This window comes from Abramis brama, assembly GCF_963993115.1.
Source record: "Abramis brama genome assembly, chromosome: 24".
Classification (NCBI taxonomy): domain Eukaryota; kingdom Metazoa; phylum Chordata; class Actinopteri; order Cypriniformes; family Leuciscidae; genus Abramis; species Abramis brama.
Window position 1 is genome coordinate 17754710 of NC_139986.1, and position 23501 is coordinate 17778210.

General features: G+C 36.7%; 2 protein-coding genes across 3 annotated transcripts in view; one reads left to right on the forward strand and one right to left on the reverse strand.

The window, feature by feature from the left end:
* Positions 1-231: 231 nt before the first annotated feature.
* Positions 232-12831, reverse strand: LOC311075058 (receptor-type tyrosine-protein kinase FLT3-like). Of its 2 annotated transcripts, none has more exons than XM_084102142.1 (24): positions 12696-12831; positions 12348-12442; positions 11176-11318; positions 10967-11073; positions 10757-10874; positions 10487-10632; positions 9784-9908; positions 9546-9684; positions 9156-9333; positions 8980-9077; positions 8674-8779; positions 8353-8540; positions 6646-6734; positions 6431-6560; positions 6241-6345; positions 6003-6113; positions 5440-5596; positions 5126-5238; positions 2298-2416; positions 2084-2206; positions 1878-1989; positions 1658-1757; positions 1327-1432; positions 232-1246 (listed from the first exon to the last, which is right to left on the reverse strand). In XM_084102142.1, the coding sequence occupies exons 1-24, from the start codon at positions 12766-12768 to the stop codon at positions 1073-1075; spliced, it is 2955 nt and encodes a 984-aa protein (XP_083958268.1). In that variant the 5' UTR covers positions 12769-12831; the 3' UTR covers positions 232-1072. The 2 variants fall into 2 exon arrangements, with proteins under 2 accessions (XP_083958268.1, XP_083958267.1); XM_084102141.1 differs by having other exon boundaries at positions 6431-6563.
* A 1589-nt stretch (positions 12832-14420) lies between these two features.
* Positions 14421-23501, forward strand: part of pan3 (poly(A) specific ribonuclease subunit PAN3) — a 16986-nt gene continuing 7905 nt past the window's right edge. The window contains exons 1-12 of the mRNA XM_084102143.1: positions 14421-15112; positions 16535-16656; positions 16751-16820; positions 16919-16989; positions 18588-18732; positions 18936-19171; positions 19263-19367; positions 19478-19535; positions 19869-20030; positions 20211-20327; positions 20818-20919; positions 22253-22418. Coding sequence (XP_083958269.1) covers positions 14749-15112; positions 16535-16656; positions 16751-16820; positions 16919-16989; positions 18588-18732; positions 18936-19171; positions 19263-19367; positions 19478-19535; positions 19869-20030; positions 20211-20327; positions 20818-20919; positions 22253-22418 — 1718 coding nt within the window. The 5' untranslated portion in view covers positions 14421-14748. The remainder of the gene's footprint in view (positions 15113-16534; positions 16657-16750; positions 16821-16918; positions 16990-18587; positions 18733-18935; positions 19172-19262; positions 19368-19477; positions 19536-19868; positions 20031-20210; positions 20328-20817; positions 20920-22252; positions 22419-23501) is intronic.

Sequence of the window (23501 nt, forward strand, 5' to 3'; positions counted from 1 at the left end):
TGGACTTCACACTCCACCCATGGCTCTAGTGAGCCTCTTATCTGCTCTCACAGCCAGCTCTGGTGTCATGGCACTGGTTCATGCACCATGGCGCCCTCCTCTGTAGGTCTAAGATATAAACACTTTCAAACTCAACGCATTCCATATAATATAAACGGAGCAATTCCACAAGGGTCCTCATCATCAGTGCTCGGGCCCTAACTGAGATTGCACAGAAGTATGAGACAAAAATGCACAATTTGTGTTTTATTTGCTCTGTTGCATCTTAAACCTTACATATAAACATTTTTCAGCTACTCCAACATAAAAATAACAATGATCCCTTTGCAATATTATGTCCACTCATTCACTGTCCCAGTGCTCTCGAAAGCAAGTGAAATAAACAATGATTACATTACAATTAATACTTTATCAATTTAAGCAATGGAACTGAAAAAGTTAATTTTGTTTATAGAAAATCTGCACAAAATTGCACAAAAAACCTTGCAAATCAAATTTGTGTTACATGAAATAAGCAAAACTAAGCATACTGTAGACTATTCTTATTACATGATAAATAATATTAAAGGAAAATTATTAAGCCCTAAATGTTTTAAAGGTAATTGAATAAATAGTTTTTCTTATAAAAATAGAGCAATTTATTAGAGCAAAAATAACAATTAATACTGTCCATGATCAAACACAGCACCTTTTGTCATCCTTCATTATGGTACAGAAGCAGGTTATTCAGTAGGCTGTTCTAAAGTTCTATTTAAAATTTGGAAGATTTGTTATTTTTCATAGTTCCTAAAGAAGCTTGCTGAACAAAACAACATTCAAATACTGTATATTATTAACATTGTTTACACATACATACACCCATAAAAAAATAAAAACATTTGATAACCAAATCAGGGTTAATAGGCCTCAATCCAAAAATATTAAACATATTATTGGTGGTACAATACAAGATACATAATTCCTTCCACAATTTCTCTTGAAACTAAAAATGCCATGTGTAAGTGGTATTGGAAGCACAAATTATGCATAAAGTTTTCCCAATGCCAGACATAATCAAGGCTTAAACTCGTATTCAAACAAGAGGTTCTGTTCTCACTAATCCAGGACTGTCCACAGAGTTGCCTTCATCTGAATTCTCAGAGTTGGACTGGAAGACATCCTCCTCCATCAGTGTAGCATCAGGGGTCATCAGTGCATTCTGGTATGTTACTTCATTGTGGCAGGATCCTCCAAAATTGTAATATAGCTGTAGAAAGATATCACAGTAAATGTGTATCCGCCAGCAATGTTACCATATTTTAAAAATAACTTTCACATAAAAGTCACCCTCTCTTCCAAAGCAGCCAGCTCTTTTTCCATGAAAGCCACAAGCTTGGAGAAACAAGGTCGATCTACAGGATCCAATGTCCAGCAGCGACACATAACGCTGTATCTAAATAAACACAAACACCAGTATTCTATAATATGTACTGCATAATAAATGTTCTATGTTAATTTTGTCGGTGTCAATCTTATTTATATATATATATATGTATCTCTATCTCTCTATATATATATATATGTGTGTGCGTGTGTGTGTATATATATATATATATATATATATATATATATATACACATTTTGATGAAAGATTTTGATTACAAATAGAGGCACTTACATAGATTCTAGTGCATAATAGGGTTGCTCCATTTGATATCCACTTTCAATCATTCTGTAGAATGTGTTATTCACAGTTATACCAGGATATGGGGTGACTCCTAATAGACATGAATAGTGAGTAAAAATAACAAAACACTGTGTGCTTAAATTAGGAATGATTTATAGAAATGTTCTTGTTTAAATACAAGTTAAGCTGTTTTGACAGCAAAGAGAGACACCTAGAGAAAAGATTTCCCATAGAAGAATGCCATAGGCCCAGACGTCGCTCTGCATAGTGTACACCCCTTTGAAAATACTCTCAGGAGCCATCCACTTCACGGGCAAACGCACCTGCAAAAATGGCGTGTAAACAATTACAATTACAAGTCAACTAAATGAAGACCAGTCACATCTAAACTATCATACATGCACCCAAAATACCTACATTTCCTCTTACGACGTAGTTGGAATCACATTCAATGTCTCTGGCGAGGCCAAAGTCGCCGATCTTCACTTGTCTGCCATGTGTCACCAAAACATTTCTGGCTGCCAAGTCCCTATGGATACACTGTAGGCACAAAATGTCGTCAAGAAAGGTGTCAGTTTCACATCTGATATAGCAGGAAGTAGAAGTTTCTTGATCAGAAAGATAAGCTCACATTTTTAGAGGACAGGAACTCCATGCCCTTTGCAACTTGAAAAGAGAAACTCAGGAGGTCATCATAGGTGAGACTCTGAAGTTCCTCTTCTTGAAGTTTGTCTTCACATTCAAGCATTTCTTCACAGAATTGACATTAAGCAATTTAGTTTTATTATCTATTGTATTCATTATTATTAGTTATTTGGTAACAAATAAATAAATTGAGCATATTGACATTCTGCAATCAAGTTTTGCTTAAAGTGCCCCTATTACACTTTTTTTGGACATTACTTTTCATGCAGTGTGTAATATAGCCGTTTGTGAATATAAAAAGGTCCTGCATAGGATTGTTACAAATTTGCATAATGGTCTTCATTGGCTGCCTGCAAACAGCATTTACTTTGACTCGCCCTCAAACACTGTAGTTGTAGCTAAGGCCTGGAAGTGATTGGTTGTCAAAATGACGAGAAGACGCTGTTTTCTGCGCTGCGAAAGCAAATCCACTTTGCATGCACTTCCAAAGGATAAGGACTCAGGCTTGAATTGATATGGTAAAACCGACGCCATCGTTACTGTTATTATCACTGTGTACAAATGCTGCAATTCAGATATGGTAATGGAAGTTTTGTTTCCAACTCATGCTGTAAGCGGAAGACCAATCACAGCAGACTGGGTCATCTGACCAATCAGAGCAGAGTTGGCTCTCAGAAAGGAGGGGTTTTAGAGAGACTGAATTCTTTATCGAACAGTTATCAGACAGTGAGAAAAGAGGTGATGCTGCGTTGTATATTATTAGAAAATGAAAGTGTTTTTTTAACCTCGGATGCATTAAACCTATTATAGGAGACCTCAAAAACAAGATTAAGAACCTTTAAAATAGCATAATAGGGGCGGCACCAAGCATGCATTTGAAAATCTCACTGCACGCAATTGGATAACACTACGACCAATCACAACAAGCCCCATACGCTTAGCTACCAGCGGAGCTAACTGGTAGATTAGACTCTTGCCGTATCCGGTCAGCAAAACAGCAAAAACGCAAAGGCACTTGCAAAGGAACGATTCGAGAGCCGTCTTCTGTTCCTCTTTTAGATAAAAAGCCAAGTCTAACTCGTTCATTGTAGCGGCCAAAGCCGTTTCAAACAACTGGTGTTCATCCATACCATAGCCATCTTGCAGTGTTTACTAATTACTTCGACGTCACAGCGGTGTCCTCATCTGTTAAAGTGTGTATGTCAGGTAAATTTTTTTTTGATATATTAAATAAGGTTTAGATGTCTGAGTGAAAATGTAATTATCATTAAAATTATTACTGTAATTGCCCTACAGTAAGCTTTATAGCCATTTCTGTCAAGATCATATTTTTAAAACGCAGCTGAGCTGTGACGTCAGAAGAGGGAGACGCGTCAAAAAAGTTCTATTCAAGTATGGAGAGTTTTGAGTCTGAGGAGATCCAAAATCCCCCTCAAACCTACGATGGCCCACAGCCATACAATTTTGAGCCTCCCAGGCGTGAGACAGATGAGGAGCCAAACAGAAATTTAAATAATTCCTATCGAAGAAACATAAATATCTGGTGTGAAGAGAACCAGTGGAGAGTTGGTCAGGTGTCTTGGTAAGTAAAGGTATAACTTAGAGGTGGAACGGTACATGTATTCGTATTGAACCGAAACGGTACGGGCGTCACGGTTCGGCATACACGGAGAATACACGGTATAAAAATAAATAAAACTCGCGTGCAAATTAATTAATGCAGAACTACTGTTAGATACGCGGGTTATTTAGGGACACCTAATCTGCAGCTCCGCGGTGCCTTAGCTCTGAAGCTCCGTGGCTATAATGAACAGGCTGCGATGTCAAGATTGCAATGCTGGAATATGTTGGTTGGTGTGTGTGTGTGTGTGTGTGAGAGACAGAGAGAGAGAGAGAGAGAGAGAGAGAGAGGGGGGGGGGGGGGGGGGGGGCGCGGGCGCGATCGAACAGTGGAAACATAAAAACATACCTTATCGTTTTGATTCATAGGTGTCTATGTCAAAAAGTGGACTCTGTGACCGGTTTTAACAGTGTTTTTGCACCCAGCACAAACGCAGTAATTCAATCGTGAAAATACGCCTGCGTATACCTAACTAACTACCTAACTTAACTAACTAACTAACTAAATAAATAAATGTCCTAATCACTAATTCTCTCGCTCTATCACTCGTACAATTATCAACACAGCTCACAAACTTTACAGCTGTGGTAGCATTTTTCTCAGCGACCTGGGGAGACGTCTCCCTCTTATGACGTCAAGTGATTCGTTTGGGGGGAGGAGCAGTTTTAAGTGAGTACTGAAAATAACAAACTTTTTCATCTTATATTCTGCCTTTAGGTATCGAAAAACATACAAAACAATACATCAACTTGTCAAACGTGTATTTCCCCTAACTATTTTGTGTTAATCATAATTACAAATTTAACCTGACATACACACTTTAAGCTCGCCTCTGGCCCGCCTATATCAGATAACCCGATGTGATTGGTGCAGCTTGGATACAAGGGCATATTTAATGAGCATCATTACTCAATGCCAGAGTAAACTCGCTGAGCAAATTCAACTTGTGCTCTCACGAGAACTCTGGATTTCCAGGGTATAATAGGGGCACTTTAATTCAATAAATTGATGTTTTATGAAAACATGCATGTATGGTTTAATAGTGAAACCAAGTTAATATGAATAATAAAATTAGTAGGTAAACATTAGTCAATAAAAACATGAGTTTTTATTTGATTAATAAAAGTAATAAAATTCATTGTATAATTCACTTGATGATATCTATGTTTAAAATTTTCTTTTTCTCCACCTACCCTCAACAGTAGACACTGAGCTGATGCTGGGACTGAGGAGCGGCTTTTTCTCCTGTCCTTTGCTTGTAAGAGTCATGTGCAGGCATGGGTTGTTATCAGGCTCAACATACTCACTGAGGAGGCACGACAAGGAGAGAGAAGCACATGGTCTTTTACAGTAACTGCATGACAGTTTATTCAATTATAAATTTAGATTTACGGTTCCCCTTCAGCACAAGATATTCATTTCCCTCTTTCCGCACTGGGCTTTTTTTTGTTGCTTTGTCTAAAAGGCCACTAATATAATTCACTTCTTGGTGGACTCGTATGCAAACCTGGAGTTTCTCTTCTGCTGGAAGTTGTGGTAGAGGCCCCTGAATCTGTCCCTGTTGAAAGCATCCGTCAGATATTTGTGAAAACGTTCCCTGTTGCTCTTCAAGTAGTTCAAGAGATCTCCATTACAGCAATACTGGAATATCAGGTAAATAGGACCTGCAAAAAAATAAAACTGTCTAACTCTGACTGTATATTATGCTTATTTGACATACAAGTAAATAAATGGACAATTGTATTGATTTGAGTCACCATGAAATGGACAAATCTTATTATTATAAAGTTATGTTCCCCCATTTCACTTGGATAAGTATGTCACAATAGATAAGAAAAGACTCTCGCACCCGTTTCTGTTTCATGCTGACTATAAAATGATTTTAGAATGAAAAAGATAAAAAGAAAAAGAGTTCAGAATGCTGAGACATGGAGACTTGTCATGCAGGAGGTCAAACCTACAACCGACCAATTAGAATCAAGTATTCAAGAGAGATGCAAGATATTCTTATGTGTAGGAGTCTCCAACAGAGGATATGAGTCAGAAACCCATGACTTCTCCAAATCTTACCTGAGCCTGTGCAAGCTCCGAGCAAGTTGACAATGTTTTCATGGTGTCCAATATGAGTCAGCATTTTCAGTTCAGACATCAGAGCTTCTTTCTCCACTGCCTGGTGCTTGTCTGTTTGACGCATAAGTTAACAATACGAAGTACACGTTTTACCAACATATTCTAAAATGCCAATGACATACACAATTGATTGATTTCGTTTTGTAGAGATATTCATGGCAAATTGGTCATTACTTACCCTTTAACATTTTTACCGCCACCTGAATGGATACTCCCGGCTTGCTGATCCCATATGCTGTAGCCTGCACAACCATCCCAAAAGCACCAGATCCTAGCTCATTCCCTTCAGAAAGAACACAGAAGGAATTAATAACACCTAATAAGTTATTTCTAGCAAGTCAAAAGAAGGTTCCTGGTCCTATCTTTACCAAGCTCGAGATTTTCCCGTGGAAATTCCCATTTCAGATCATACTTAAACTCCTTGAAATCAATGTATATGTAGTCATTGTCATTGGGTCCGACCATCTGAATCATCTGGATCTGACACTGGTACACAGGCTTCTGTGACAAAGGAGTGTATGTTTCAAGAGGTAAGATCTATGATTCTTGGTGTTTGTCATCATGACAGAGACAGCGGGTTTACCTTAACTCTGATGAAGATGATTAAGGCAAAGATGACCACAAGGAGTATGAAGATGAGCAGGAAACAAATCACATATTCAATGCGGAATTCTGAGGAAAAGATTGATAACCTGCATATGAATAAAATCACCTGGAGATGATTTTTATGCCACAAATTTTAAGCCTGCATCTGCTAACCAAACTGAACTAAAATCGTGATTCATCCTCAATGCTAACCATATTTTAAATTAAAATGAGGATTGATTACTGCACTAACATTGACAGACAATAGCCGCTTTCCGACCAAGTAGTTACAGGAACTTAGTTCTAGGAACTGTCCACTTCTAAACAGTTCTAAGAACTACTCTCCCCCAAACTCGGTTTTGCTGTTTGCGTTCGCACTGGCCAAGTGGCCATAGGAACTGGTAGGAGGGGTAAGGGAGTGACGCAGGCACGGTTACTTTTATTTTGACGGCGCGACGGACCTTTATTTTGGCGGCGCTGAGAACGCCAGAGCAAACAATGCTCGCATTCTCTGTGTTTATTAGTTAGCGATCTGTCTAACAGTGCTGTTTAATATGTTATTAGATATAACTGTTATAGAAAGTAGACAGTATATGAAAAAAAGGTTATTAGCCTATGCCGTGTGGTTGATGTCCAGTGTTGCTAGCTGGGCAGATAAACATAATCATGTTTGGCTTGGTCCCCTCAAAGTTGCGTTGGATTTTCTCTTCAGCATAAATGTTTAGAGACCCATCTATCACTGTTTTCCATGTTTGTATAGTTAGTTTATGGAGTAAATATACAGGCTATAATCTGTGTGTTTACATTCTAGCTGTTTTAAAAATGGCGGGTGCTGGTGCTCCGCGTGCGTTCGGTCAATCAGCGTACACTAACGTCACGGGTAGTTCATGTAGTGCTGGTTTAGACCCTACTCTGAAGTAGGACCTAAATTAGTTCCTCCAAATGGAGTTCCTAGAACTAAAATCGTTCCTAGTTCCTGCGGTGCGAACACGCCGACATCCGGGTACTTTAGCCAATAGTTCTAGGAAATGTTTTGGTATCATGTTTAATTCAAATTCTGTGGTGTGAAGATTTTCCCCACATATTTACATACATAATTATTACTGCTATTAGTCCTACCGTTCAAAAGTTTCCGGATGGTAAGTTTTTGTTTTGAAAGAAGTTTCTTCAGCTCACCAAGGCTGCGTTTATTTAATCAGAAAATATAGTAAGCAGTTGTGAAATATTATTACAATTTAAAATGACTGTTGCCTATCATAATAATTTTTAAAATGTAATCTATTCTTGTGATAGCAAAGCTACATTTTCAGCAGTCATTACTCCAGTCTTCAATGTCACATGGCTCTGAATATGATGATTTGCTCCGCAAGAAACCTTTCTTATTAACATGACGGTTGAAAACAGTTGCGCTGCTTCATATTTTCGTGGAAACCATGTTACGTTTTTTTCTCCAGGATTTTTAGGTCAATAGAAAGGATCAAAAGATTTAAAATAAATACATCATTTGAAACAATGTAAATGTCACTTTTGATCAATTTAATGCATCCTTGCTAAATGTAAGTTTTATTTCTTTGAACTTTTGAATGGTAGTGTAAAGAGTTATGAAATCCCATTTAAGATAAGTAAGATGCACAGAATAATGCAAGTCAGTGTTTAGGTTAACTCACTGCTCATTTCAGGAGTGTTCAATTTGCATTAGACTCACTCGTTTGCAGTAGTATTTGTTCACTGCAGCCAGTCCCTGCTATGTTAGTGATGCAGCATTTAATAAGATGGTCCTCCCTGCTTGAGTGTGGTCTGGCAAAGTGAATTTTCTTCTGACAGAACTGATCTGAATCAATGAACTTGGGCTGGGCGACAGACATCTCTTCCCACTCTTTAGGATCAATACATCTGCGAAAATATTCAGTTCAATTAATTTGCAAACAATGGCGTGTTTCAGTAGAGAAATTGGTTGTAAGTCATAAGTCTACAAACAAATGACTTGTATTTCTTGTATAAACATGTTTATGTCTTGATGACTTACTTAGCATGTGATGGGCAGATCTTCCAAGAGACATTCACAGGTAGAGAGCTTTCAGTCTCACAAATGGTTAAGCTTGAATCTTCATGAATTGTAATTCTAGGAATGTCTGCAAAATGCATTGCATATTAATATACAGTAGTTAACATTTGAAGTGGATCAAAAAAGTTCATCAAAGTTGTCCTAAGACAAGAACGGGTATTGTTCAAAATTCATGTAGAACTTTGATGAAGGGTTTTGATCTACTTCAAATGTTACTGTATTTCACATTTAACATCTCTTTTTTTAAAACTGTTTATGACCGCTTACCTAAAACGCAGAGAGACATGTTCCTCGTGACACTGTATTCTTGAGTCTTTAGTTTCATTTGATACTGGCCCGGTTCAGGATTACACATCTCAAAAGTACTAAAGAGAAAATGAACAAAATAAGCAAACACAGCAACACACTAAAATGGATTAAAATGGATGGCATGAAGTAAATACCTATTAAAATCAAGGTGGTGGGTCTCTCTGCCCTGTATTTCGGTTTGATTTGGTGTAATCCAGTGACACTGGGCTTTTTGGAAGGAGAACACCAGAGCCTGGAAGCAAAAGCTTGCCTTATTTCGTGCTAGTATGCTGTTGTTCTCATTCAACTGCAATATGTCGATTTTGTCATTTTCTGTCAAGGAAGGATTGCCAATAGAGGAGGGGCAAAAATATCATTTTCATTATTTTTTTGCACAATACATCGTCTCAATTTATAGTCAAAAACTATAATAACTTGGTATTGGAAGCACTAAATCTGTATTACTCAGTGTGTGTTCTATAATGACATTTATTCAAATAAATATGTTTAAAATTTTAACAGAAAATGGCAATGGCTTTACTTACCAAGGACCTTGACATAGGTGTTTCCAGTGTGGTTGTTTTTAGATGTGCAGATGTACTCCCCACTATGCTTCACGTTAACTGATTCGATAAAGAAGTGCTCTGTCCAATCTAAAAAATGTAATGATGTAATTCCCTTGACCTGAATTAAGGGCATACAAAACAATCACAGCATCAGCAAACTGTCAGAGCAGTGAAACTAGGATTTAATATTTCTTCATGGTTTCCATCCATATCTTACTGCTGTGTTATTGAAGTGCCATCTCAGTTCAGGATTTAATTCAGATTTTATGGTGCAACGGAGTAGCAGAGACCAACCAGATTTCAGGAAAATCATCTTTTGCCCATCCGCTTTCGTATTGAGATCTGAAGGAAAAGGAAATCATTTGTTGATGTATAATATACATATGTTGTACATTGATATAATGTTATATATTATAATGTTATATATTATCGGTTATTATATAAGTTGCATCATTATTTATCTATTCTTTATAAGAAAATAAATATTTTAAGAACTTTTAATTCAGGTATCATAATAAGTCAAATCCAAATGAGGTCGCTGACAGTATTTCAACAATGTCTTCTTGTCTCATGACCCACAGACCAGAAAGATTGAAAAAAATTCTTGAGCAGCAAATCATATTAGAATGATTTCTGAAGGATCATGTGACACTGGAGTAATGATGCAGAAAAATCAGCTTTGCCATCACAGGAATAAATAAAATTTTAAAATACATTAAAATAGAAAACTGTTATTCTAAATTGTAATAATATATTATAATATTACTGTTTTTACGTTTTTTTTTATCAAATAAATGCAGCCTTACTGAGCTAGAACATAATAACATTAAAAACCCCAAACCTGGTTGTGTACATGTATAAAAAAATAGATACAAATTATGTAACTATTGTAAAAAAACAAACAAAAAAACATTACGTACCGTAATGATGGAGCTCAGTACATTCTTCTCCCAGTGAATTATAGGCACAGCACTTTATATTTGGAGTTATATTTTGATAATCATGACTCATCAAAATGCTCTCTGTCTTATTCCACTTATTTGTCATGCCCTCCTCTGGATTTTTGCTAAATGGAAAACAAACAATCGAAATATAGATATACAGTTATAGCGATGATTAATTTAATAAATTCTCCCTACAAGGAACCATCCCTTCAGAAGCAGTATCTAAAACAAATAACTTCATATTACCTGTTACCATACCACCTGATGGTTGGTTTGGGGTTCCCCTCAGAAGTACACACTAATTGAGCTATATAGCTACTCCCTTCTTTTGCAATAGCTTTGAGCACTGGAACTGATGGCCGTCCTACAGAGACAACAAAGAAGTGATGGATTAGATCAGATGCAAATAGAGATGTTTTATGTGTATTTTCTTCATTTCTTCAGTGTTTGACTTACTTTGTTGTGATTGAACAACTGTAACACTATGATTGCCACAGATTACAGTGTATATTTCATTTCCAAATCTCTCAGTGTTCTGTAATAGATCCATTGAGGAATTTATCCTGTAGAAAACATGATCAATTATTCATCTTTTACATCAGGTGATGTGTTACAGTAGCCTATTCATATCTTCATTAAACAATCATCATCCACCCAACACAAACCTTTGGTAACAGAGACATTTAAGCCCGTCTGGTTTGTTTTGTTGGCATGCACTATAAATTTCCACAGTTTGTCCTTCAGTGACGTTCAATTTAATTGGGTCAGAACTCATCAAGTCAGTGTCTTCCAATGTGCATCTTATGGTCTAAAAAAAAAAAAAAGACGTGTGTACATACAGACTTTAACACTCCATAACCATCAATGCTGAAAAAACTTGACAGTAATACAAGGCTCTGTGGTCATTACTGCAATTTCTGTAAAGCCATCAGTTCTGCTTTTATTTTTAGCAGCTTTTTAACTGATAAAAACTGGATAAACATGGGTGTGTAAATGCAAGATAAAAGATAAAAGGCCTTTCTTACAGAAACTCTTGTTACAAATAATTACAATAAACATAACCTATAAGCTATTGCAGTTCATTACGCAAAAAGGGTGTTAAAATGTTTAATGCTAGTAAAATTTAACAATGAAATAATTCCTGATTTTATAACGTGTGTCATTAAATGCCTTTTTTCTTAAACACAGTGAAATTTCATTAACAATTTGGTACACTTTACAATAAGGTATCATTTGTTAATGTATTAACTACCATTAAATAATGAGCAATACATTTGTTTCAGTATTTATTGATCTTTGTTAATGTTAGTTAATAAAAATCCAACTGTTTGTTCATGTTAGTCCAGTGCATAAACTAATTAGTAGTTAACTAATGTTAACAAATGAAACCTTATTGCAAAGTGTTACCAATTTATTTTAATACGATTTTTCATCTGAGAACCCTTTTACCATCTTAACTCCTTAATAATCACATTAATAAATAAAAACTGTGATGACATCATCATCATCTCTTAAAAGACACCACTTTCTATTTTGTTAAATGATTAATCATACCATACATTTCTAAAGTAAACAACTGAATGTTAATGTTTAAAGTCTTACAAAAATGTGCTTTGCAAATTATCTTTAATAAACGGAAAAGTCATTTATGACCCTACATTTAAAATAGCCTAACGTTTAACTGGCAAAACTCACGAGGGTGAATCGAGTTCATCGATAGGCATCTCTAACCTCAACCCTGTGGCATGTGTGGGTAAAGCTAAAATATTCAGGAGACAGAGAACTGTGGGCAGAAAGCTGTACTGAGCCAAATGAGGAGCTGATCAGAAGAACTTACCGATCCATCAGTGTCACATCGTGAACGAGTCTCAGTTGAAGCGTCCGTCCTCGCGCTGCCTCGAGCTCCCAAGTGCAGCGCCAGCACGAGCAACACTTCGGCACGAGATAAGAACAAAACAAATGTGAGAGAAAAGAGAACAGAACTGAACATAATTCAGTTGACTAGACCTTAAATTAAAGGAATAAATGTATGACATAGAAATTAGTCAAAATTAATCACACACGAATAATCCATTAAAATGTGCACATATTAACATCAGCTAAATATAGCCTAAATAAACTATATTGCAGTGTGTGTCACCGGTTCAGTGGTAAATTACAGTAACAAATATTTTGTCCGACTTACCCACCAAAAGCCTCTTTCCTGGACGCATCGCGTGAATGCATAACAGTTTCTTCCTCGACCCTTGAGTGATCATGAAATAGGATGGACAGCAGAGGCGCAAAGACTTTCACTTCAGCGCATGACACAAAACATCACTTAATAAGGCACAAAGGCATTCGCTTCAGCACGACACACAAAACATCACTTTTCTGACGTTTAAGCATGCACTTCTTCAAATATGCAGGGTATCACTGCCAGCAACTTAAAACAAGAAGTCTTTTTGCAAGTAGATTGTTTCTAAAAAAGGAATGATATTTCTGGTAGCCTATATTTATTTGGAGAATTTTTATTTTACAATATTTTTTATTTTTATTTTAGCCTATTGCAGCCTAATAATAATAAAAATAGCCTAATAATAATAAAATGACTACTTAATTATAATACGAATATATGAATTGAAATAAATAAATAAGAATATATATATATATATATATATATATATATATATATATATATATATATATATATATATATAGCCTATATATATAGCTAGCCACAGGAGGACACTGAAACCCTCATCCACAGAATCTGGCCCAACCAAATGATTAATGCTCAAAAGGATGACTACCTAGCTTTTTGGAATAAAACAAAACAAAAACAAAGTAAACTACAATGTTATTTGGCCCTAAACAGAGATTACATAACAGCTGAATACCTGAGCACAGTCAGAGACCACAAAAAGGAAAAATATGACAAGGTGCAGTCTGAGCGACAACAGCCTGGCTTTAAAGACAGAGAGAACAGGTTATGCCTGCACTGTAGGCAAGAGCTACACTTCTTAACCACCTGCCCTAACTATAATGACTCTCGAAAATACTTCTTAACCAAATTTGAAATGATTTGTTCTAACTTCAAAAAGCTGGAGAATGATGCACAAGCTCAATATTTACTTGGCGAAAAAGAGACGCTCTCCTTTGTTCATTTTTTATTTTTCCTGCTCATTTAAATGCTTTGGCGATACAATGTGCAATTTGTCATGCATGCCAATAAAGCTCATTTGAATTGAATTGAATAACTGAACTGAATTGAGAGAGAGAGAGAGAGAGAGAGAGAGGATATATATATATATATATATAAATATATATATATAGATATATAAAGTGCAAAGGAAAATTCTCTATTTTTAAGCACTCAATCTTAAAATAGAGGAATTTAATATTACAACTCTCTTAAATATAGGCTAGTAAAATTGAATTAAGCAGATACAATAAAGCAGATACAATAAACCTTTAAATATAATTCTAGGGAATATAAAAGTTAATGAACAGTGTTTCTATGAATTAATGATATTAGATAGCCTAAATTTCCTATTTCATTGGTTGCATAATAATAATAATAATAATAATACTAATAAATGTATGAAGATAAATAATTATTTAGGCCTATTAAAATCAAATAGATACAAATACCAAATTAATTAAAAAGAAGAAGATATATATATATATATATATATATATATATATATATATATATATATATATATATATATATATATATATATATATATATATTTGAGTAAAAAGAAAAGAAAAATGCAAAGTAAAATTCTCTGCTTTAAACACTCAGGCTCAAAATGCAACATCAACACTCTAAAAGTAGGCTAAATGTCAATATATTATCAATGATTGTAATAAGTGCTTTATGATTTTAAATCAATCCCCTGCTGACTCCTTATGTGAACTGCAGTCCTGGTCGTACCCAGCATGCACAGCAGAGCTATTAGCGCTTAGCTGAACAAGTGTAGACAGAAGACAACAACAACAGCATGATCTCAGCCAAACGCCAGGCTGATGGACTTGTAGGCCAGCTATGGACCCCGACAACGAGTATCAGAGCATGGCAACAAAAGTATGGCTCTTTATGACTAATGATCTGGCTCGATGAGGAGGCTGATTTTATTGCTAAACGTCCAGTAGGGTGCTCGTTGTTTTTCAAGTGTTTTAGAATATACTGCTGCTAAACTTCGCTCTATGTGCAAGTCTCTTCCGGCGGGAGCAGCAGCAGCAGCGGTGCCATGAACAGTGGACTCCCAGCTTCAGCTGCTCCGCTCGGGGGTGTCGGAATACCGGGTGTGAAAGTGAAATTCTGTCGTTATTACGCGAAAGACAAGACTTGTTTTTACGGAGATGAATGCCAGTTTCTGCATGAGGACCCGTCCATGGCGAGCCTTTCTCTACACGGTGGTAGTACAAGTGCAGGAGGAGGAGGAGGAGGAGGAGGAGGAAGCCCCGTGTCTTTATCTCTGGCCGGTGGAGCAGTGACGGCGGCGGGATACGTGCTTGGAGGGAGTGCGGCCAGTGGTGCTCCTGCGAACGTTCCCAAAAAGAACGATTCTCTCGGTCCCGCGGGAACAGCTCTGGAGGGACAGCTGTTGTCCAGTAAGTTTGCACTGAGGCCTAGTGTATGCTGTTCTCTGTTGTTGTAACTACACGGCGGCTTTTGTCTAAATCGAGGCCGTGGATTTAGCGCGGGCCTACCTCTCGCCACCAAAACAACACGGGAAATTCAACATGTTACTCCACAGCGCGCAGGCACTTTCAAACGAAAGACGAAAATACTTGAACAAACAACGTTAAAGCGTTTAGTTAATGCTCTGTGCGGTTTTTGCTGGTTCCAAAATGTTTTTAAGAAATGAATAATTTGTCTAGTTTTTAAAAACTGGACGGTATGGCAAGCCATTTTTACAATTATTCCTTTAAAACAAACCAGTATTTCGTTATCTTGTAGTACTCCAGTTTTTTTTATAACTGTTTTTTTTATCCGTTTCACATGTAAATAGTCATTATTAGACACTACTACCAGGGTTTTTCTGTTAGTTTTAAGTAGGGCTTTTTAAGTAGGGTTTTTCTTTTAGTTTTAAATGCTAAAACATAGTAATGAACATTTAAAATACAAAATAAATAAACTATAATATAACAACCTTATCTTAAAAACGAAATTTAATGAAAATATATTTCAAATGTAGGACTCTGTAGTGAACCGGCAATCAATCAATCAGCACAGTGAGTTTGAGAGTTGTCGCCAAAATAAAACAAAATGCAATAAAATGCAAATCCTCATTACAAATAATTGCATCGTTACACAGTCGGGGTGTGCATTTCAGCGGAATATGGTGACAACTGGCCTGGTTGTAAAACGTATGACACAAAACTTAATGTAAGCTGACACATCAGGACAGCAGATCTATAATGCAGAATTACAGCAAATGTGCGTAATGGTCGCTGAGTTGGTAAATTTTACAGATTGATTAGTAATTCTGCAAAATGACTGTTTTCTGAAAGAAAGTTTTACATATAAAAAAGTGGCAGTGGCAGAACAAAATCCGTTAACACGTGACCTATTTTTTTAAATAACTTACCCAGGCAGCAAACTATTACACCCTGGTTGATGCTGTCATCCAGATTTATCACTTATTGCTGGTGTTTAAATGCTTTGAAAAGCTTTGGCTTTCTGCACCAAATGAATCTCTGATGTAGGTCTTCATTTTCCTTTGCTGACCAAGCCTCTTCTCGTCAACTATTAGGGGCCAGCCCTAGTTTTAAGGGATAAATGTTAAATGGCTTGCCATAGGAAGGAACCTGCCATTGTCCACATGCAAGATTGAAATATCTTGTAATAGCAAGCATTTTGTTCACCAGTGTTTTGATGGCACTTTATATGATTTGTTTGTGTCTGAGTACATTTTCACAATATATACCGAAGCAACCAATATTTTAAATTGTTTGAAAAAGGTTTACATAGGACTTTGAGTAAGATGTTGTAAACATAAAGGGTTCACATACATGTTTTCTTTATTGCAGTCCCTGGGATGGAGGGAGGTGCTCTGAATGATGCCAGTCTGACCAACTCATACTTCAGCAGCTCTTTTATTGGAGTTAATGGGTTTGGAGGCCCAGCAGAGTCCAAATATTCAATGATGCAGGTAACTTAAACCACAACTGGGTCTGTCAAGTTGAACACACAGTGGAGATTCATAATAGGACACTTCACATTTTGATGGTTGCTTGTGTTTTCAGAGGATGACCAGCAGTAGCAGTTCTCCAAGTCTGCTGAACGATGCCAAGAGCTTCAGCCACAGCACACATGGTGTGATAAAAGTTGTTTGAAATTTTTTTGTTTTGGCAATTAAGCTGTTGTGGTAAGATTTAAAAACCTATTTTTTATGCATCCACTCCACTTTTTAGATCCAGTAAATTCCCCAACATCATCTCTCTTCAGTGATTTTGGTGCTTTGAGCATATCACAAAGGAGAAAAGTGAGTGTTTAATATGTCAGTTATGCTGCTAATATTGTGACTGGGTATTTTGTTGATGCAAGAATCACCTGTATTTCTAACATCTTTTGAGAAGGCATAAAAAAATAAAAATGTTTCATGCTACTTAAATTTTGGGTCAGACTAGTCATCCAACAACTGACTTGTTGATTAGTAACTTTAAAAAAAACAAAAAAACTCTTGGATAATTATACTCTCACAGTATTCTGTGTTATAGCTTTTAGTCAGTTTGCACAGGAAAAACAATAAGTTTTATATTCAAATTCCTCAGCATTAACCCTCTATGGCATGCATTATTTTCTGACCATGAAATATTTCAAAAATGTAAAAAAAAAAGTAGTTTTTCTTTAAAATTATGATTTTCTTTTTATTTAAATGCACATTTCTTTAATAAATTGATAGATTGATACACTTGGAACTCATGCAACCATAAATAAGTAGATCCCTATCATTTAATCCCTATCATTCCCTGTCATTTGGCTAACTCCTCCTCACTCTTATCACATTGAAGAGCTAACTCTGCACTCTTCCTATAACCCTTTCCGGAAAATATTGCTGTATTCATTTTCTGAAAAGAAGAAATCATTGATATTTATACATAAATACAACTATACTACAATAAACACTTCAAATAAATAAATAACTGCAATCATGATGCTACTATCTATAAAAATCCCAATGGGAAAATACATTACTGCAATTCCATAGTGGTACAGCGTTGCCATATGGAAACATTGATATTTTCTCAATTTACAGTAAAACTATGTTAGACAAAGTTTATTTGTGAATAAAAATATATAATTTACTTATCAAAGGTGCTGGAAAAAATCCCCCTTGAGAAGAGATGTTTAGAATTGAGGTTAATAGAGCAATTTCTGGAGCACTTCAACAGGTGTCTTCTGTGTGAGGGTGACGATGGGAAAGAGAGTTTTGGAGGGACATTCACATGTCATTTGACTTAAAAACAGCACATCATTGACTGCCTTAAGGCCTGCCCTTTTAATTCCCATGGTGCAATATATTGTATTTTTTTCTGAATAACAAGGAAATGAGTAGAAATTAATTGTTGCCATATGGCAACTCCGTACCATAAAGGGTTAATGCACAGTCATGCTACAGCCACATACATTTAGACGGACATGGGTTGCAATTAAATTGTGTCTGACATTGCATTTTAAGATGATGTGTCAAGGTATAAACATGTCTCCAGACCCATGTGCGCTGTTCCTCTCTATCTGGTTGTTTTTGAATGCAAGAACACATCTTATGTAAACACCCCCTAAGACATGGTGTTCAATCTTTTAGTTATTTATTTTATTGAATTATTTTTATTATATTTTTTAATCTATTTATTTATTGCAATTTAATTTTTTATTATAAATAAATAACCTGAACCCATTTTGAAAACCGATTAGTAATGAGTCAGAAACCAGCCTAATTATACAGGAGTTCCTAAGACATTAGTTGATTTAGATTTTTTTTTTTTTTTTGCATTGCACGTCCCTAACTTGGGAAAATTTTCTTGAAGTTGTTGGAGTGAAACCATTACAGTTCTGTTTATATCTGTGGTTCTTTTGCAGGCTCCTAACCCCACAGCTAGTGAATTCGTCCCTAAAGGGGCCCCACGAATGGCCTCCATGTCTCAGACGACCGTGCCAGCATTCGCCTCCCCCATCTTCCCTCATCCTGGCCTGAGCAGCTCCACGGCGGCTGCTCTTGCACCTGGTCAGTGACTCTACCAAAAAGTACCACCTGGTGTTCTGAATTTATTTTCTTTTTTTCTGTTTTTGTCTTGCTTAAACATATCTTATCTTATGCTTTGTATTTCTATTCAGTCTTTTAATGTGCATGATCTTTTAGGTTAGGTTGTGGTCTTCTTTTTGTGAATCTGTTTTTAATCAGGCTTTAATGTGTGGTTTCTTGGACAGGTATGTCCCTCTCTGCTGGGTCATCGCCTCTCCACTCCCCCAAAATCACCCCTCACACCTCCCCAGCCCCGCGGCGGCGCAGCCATACACCCAACCCCAACCCCAACCCAGCCAATTACATGGTGCCCACCACTGCGTCCGACCCGGGAGGTGGAGCCCATGTAATTCAAAAGGAGACTGTAGGCGGGACAACCTACTTCTATACCGATAACACCCCTGCTCCCTTGGCTGGAATGGTATGGTCCACATAAATTGGGAGTTTGCTATGCACTATTATTGTCTTTACCTGATTTACCTGAATTAATTTTTTTATTTTTTTATTTTCAGGTGTTCCCTACGTATCACATGTATCCACAAACGGCACCTCATGTGGCATACATGCAGCCAAAAGCCAACGCGCCATCCTTCTTTATGGCTGACGAACTCCGACAGGTATTCTGCCGTTTCTGCCCTCATGTGTTAGCCAGTGTTGTCTAAAAGTTGGTGATTTGTTGTCATTTTTTTCACTTATTTATTGTAACACCTATGTTTGTCTTTTGTAGGAGCTGATTAACAGGCATTTAATAACGATGGCACAGATAGATCAGTCTGAGAACACTGGTAAGGATGTGGTTTGGCATGATATGTTAACATCGTTTTTGTTTTAATGGACGACGTAGCAACTGTTCAGTTATAATGTCTGTTTTGTGGTCCGCGCATCTGGATTCACCTGCTATCTGAGAAGAAAACCACATCCTTTGTCTGTCTGTCTTTATTTTGATTATTTTGAAAAGTATTTACATGGTTATCCACCTGTGTCATCCATATCTATACCCATATCCACATAATATCCTTGTTTTTTTTTTTTGCAGTGTGTTTGAATAGTATGAAGTTTGCAGTATGTGAGTACCGGTGTGTTGTATGTTGAAGTCAGCTGTTCCATCTCCCCTTTAGGAGTGCCATCTGAGGTAGACAGTTACCACAGCCTCTTTCCCCTGGAACCCCTTCCCCCACCCAACCGTCTTCAGAAAACCAGCAATTTCAGTTACATCACTTCCTGTTACAAGGCAGTCAACAGCAAAGATGACCTGCCTTACTGCCTCAGGAGGATACATGGTGAGGCATTAAGTGTTTTATCTACAGCAATTCCTGTAGAGATTTTGCACACTTTTGTTTTAAATTATTAAGTGTTAACCAACTGAACAACATAATTAAAAATGAAAACAATTTCAGAATGTTTTAAAGTACTCATGGTACTCACGTGTAACTTTGGAAATTACTTTTATGCATTCACAGGCTTCAGGCTGGTCAACACCAAGTGTATGATGCTGGTAGACATGTGGAAGAAGATTCAGCACTCCAATACTGTGACCCTCCGAGAGGTCTTCACCACCAAAGCATTTGGAGACCACTGTACGAATAAGTTTGCTTTTTATATGACTGGGCATGTGCATATCCAAACTATTGTGCAGAACAGCTTTTGGTTTCTCCACTTAATGTCAATGAAGTGATGCTCATGTTTTATTTCAAAAATACATTAAAAATGCACTTTGTCTTGGTTACAGCTCTGCTGTGAGATGTTTTTAATTAATTAATTAAAATTTTTATTTTGGGTTGGTGGGGGCATACATTTATTGTCAGGGTAACACATCTGTTCTGATGTTTCATAATAAAGAAAAATAAATCATAGGTAGTTTGACCCATTTCTTTAAAAAATATTTAACACAAATGTTTATTCATATTAATGCATATTAATTGTTTGTTAATAGTAATACTTTTTAAAATGGTTTAAATGGTTTTTTAAAATGATGTTAAACCATGTGTGTTTTAAACAAAATTGTCATACTTAGACTTTTTTGCATTGTTGGAGACTTTATATATGAATCACGTCTGCCCTCCACAGCACTGGTGTTCTCCTATGACTTCCATGCGGGGGCGGAGACCATGTTCAGCAGGCACTTCAATGATCCGGCAGCGGATTCTTACTTCACAAAAAGAAAGTGGGGTGAGTTTTTTGTTGTTGTTGTTGTTTTTCTTTGCTCAGTTGTTTCTGTTTGTGTGTGTGTGTGTGTGTGTGTGTGTGTGTGTGTGTGTGTGTGAGACTCAGTGAGAGGATACAGCCGTTATTTGCAGAGTATGTCAAATGTGTAGTGGCAGTTGCGTCTTTGTGAACATGTAGCGAGGAAAGAGGAAGGAGTGGTTGAAACCGATGCTTTCTCAGGTAGGTTCAGTACCTGCAAGCTCAAGACTGCCAGAGGAAGCAAAACCTAGGGATGACGTTTAGCTATAAACAGCTGCAGTGTATACGGCTGCATTTAACTACAGTGCAGCCTCAAACCATAAAACATGTTCTTATCAGGGTGGGTTAAAACCAGTCACAACATCTAAAAATATACTCTTATTCGTATATATATTGATATAAAACTTTATCTAAAACCTTGGTGCTGAAAAAGTTTTATTGCCCATGTTTATTTGTCAGCTACCATACGATCACAGGGTTTAGACATTCGTTTAATGTGTTGGTTGTTCCAATGTAAATTTTTAATTATGTATTTTGAATCAGTGTTGGGGAAAGTTACATTTAAAAGTAATGTTACAATATTGCTTTACTCCGTAAAAAGTTACTAATTACGTTACTTGGTTACTTCATACGGACTGGAATGCATAAATACTTTTGCAATACTTTTTCTCACCTGGGCTGGGCTCGTTTTTCACACCTGTACAGTAGAGGACGCAGCTCAAACTAATTTTACAGCTGTGCTGCCATTCTGGATTGCAGAAGAATAGGATGGAGAAGTTTAGCACACTTACTTCAGCAATAAAAAAAATATTTTGCTCCATAGTATGGTTAAATTAGATCATCGAAGATCAGCTGCAAAGACTTTGGTTAATAAAGTGAGATTAAATGCATAAAGTATATTTGTATTATTAAACATAATTATTACAGGTTTGCAAAATATTCTGAGTTTGTTTCACTGTTTTTAGGAACACTGAATCTGTTTTTGTGCAAGTGAGATGAGTAAATGCATGATCGTATTTAGTCTAGAACTACAATAAGCATAATGTTTACACTGCGCACTCACAACGCCTCTGCATTTTCTTTCGATTTCTCTCGGCATGGAAACAGGAGAGATGTCAGCCAATAAATGGAAAAAAGTAACTTGCGTTACTTATTTTAAAAAGTAACTCTGAATAAAGTATATTTTGTAAATTTAAAATTAATCCGTTACTTGAAAAACGTCATCTGATTTTGCATTGCTTTGCGTTACCCCCCCCAACACTTTTTATAAATAATTTTAATTATTTAAATTTTATTTATTCATTTATTTTTTGATTAGGGCAGCATGAGCTCCCTCCTCCACGGCAACATGCAGGCCTGTTACCGGAGTCTCTGATTTGGGCCTATATCGTCCAGCTGAGCTCGGCACTGCGCACCATTCACACAGCTGGACTGGCCTGCAGGGTCATGGACCCTAGTAAGATCCTGATCACTGGAAAGACACGGTACATATTACTCAATTAAACCAGAACTATTTTCATGTAACTGCTGGACATCAGTTGAATGTGTTTGAAATCATTTAAAATCAGCAATGTTTGGCAGTTGTTTAGCAAATGTTTAAAGGATTTACTATGTTAATATATTGTAGTGATTTTACTTTCGGCTATCCAAGGACGCCAAGTAATTTAGTGATTGGTAGTCACGTCACCGATAATGTTGTGATTTTTGGATCACGTAAGGTGTGGTTATGAGTACATCAGATGACCATCTTTGCCCTCTCTTAGTTTGGGGCATCAGTCAAGGTCTTTTACCTTGGTAGTAGGAGAACTTTATTAACAGGAGGCTGTTCAATCATTTAGAATTAATGTAAAGTGGAGCGAGTTGGTCAGCTGATTTATCTGAAAGATTGGTGAGATTGCTAACTTGTAGAGCCTCTTCTGTATTATCATCACCAGGAAGACACAAGTGTAATAAAATACATTTTATTAACAAAAGATAAACAAGAATAACTAACACAACCACCAAATGAATACCATGAATGATAAAGGAATAAAGTGCATAAGATGCATAAAATACAAGTGATTAAGTTGAGTGTGGCTATGGAAGAGTTACGTTATCTTATGGAAAGATAAACTGTTGTTTCTCTGAAAGTAATAAGGGGAAGAACCTTATTATGCAACAAATAAATGAACAATTATTTGTTAACTAGCATCAGTTATTTACCTCTGTACATGTACTGATAATATACAAAAATGCTGAGGTCTCTGGAAAGGGGTTTGGTAAAATATTTACATTCCACTTGTGGCGCTTTTCCACTGCATGGTACGGCTCGGTTCGGTACGGCACGCTTTGGCGCTTTTCCACTGCATGGTACGGTACGGCTCGGTTCGGTACGGCTCACTTATGGCGCATTTCCACTGCATGGTACGGTACGGTACGGCTCGCTTCGGCTCGCTTTAAATGGTACCACCTCTGTTGAGGTTCCAAGCGCACCGTACCGATACTAAAATGTGACGTGAAAACACTGAAGATCACTGATTGGTCAGACAGAATCGTCACTACCAGTGTCATTGTATTTGCGACACGAG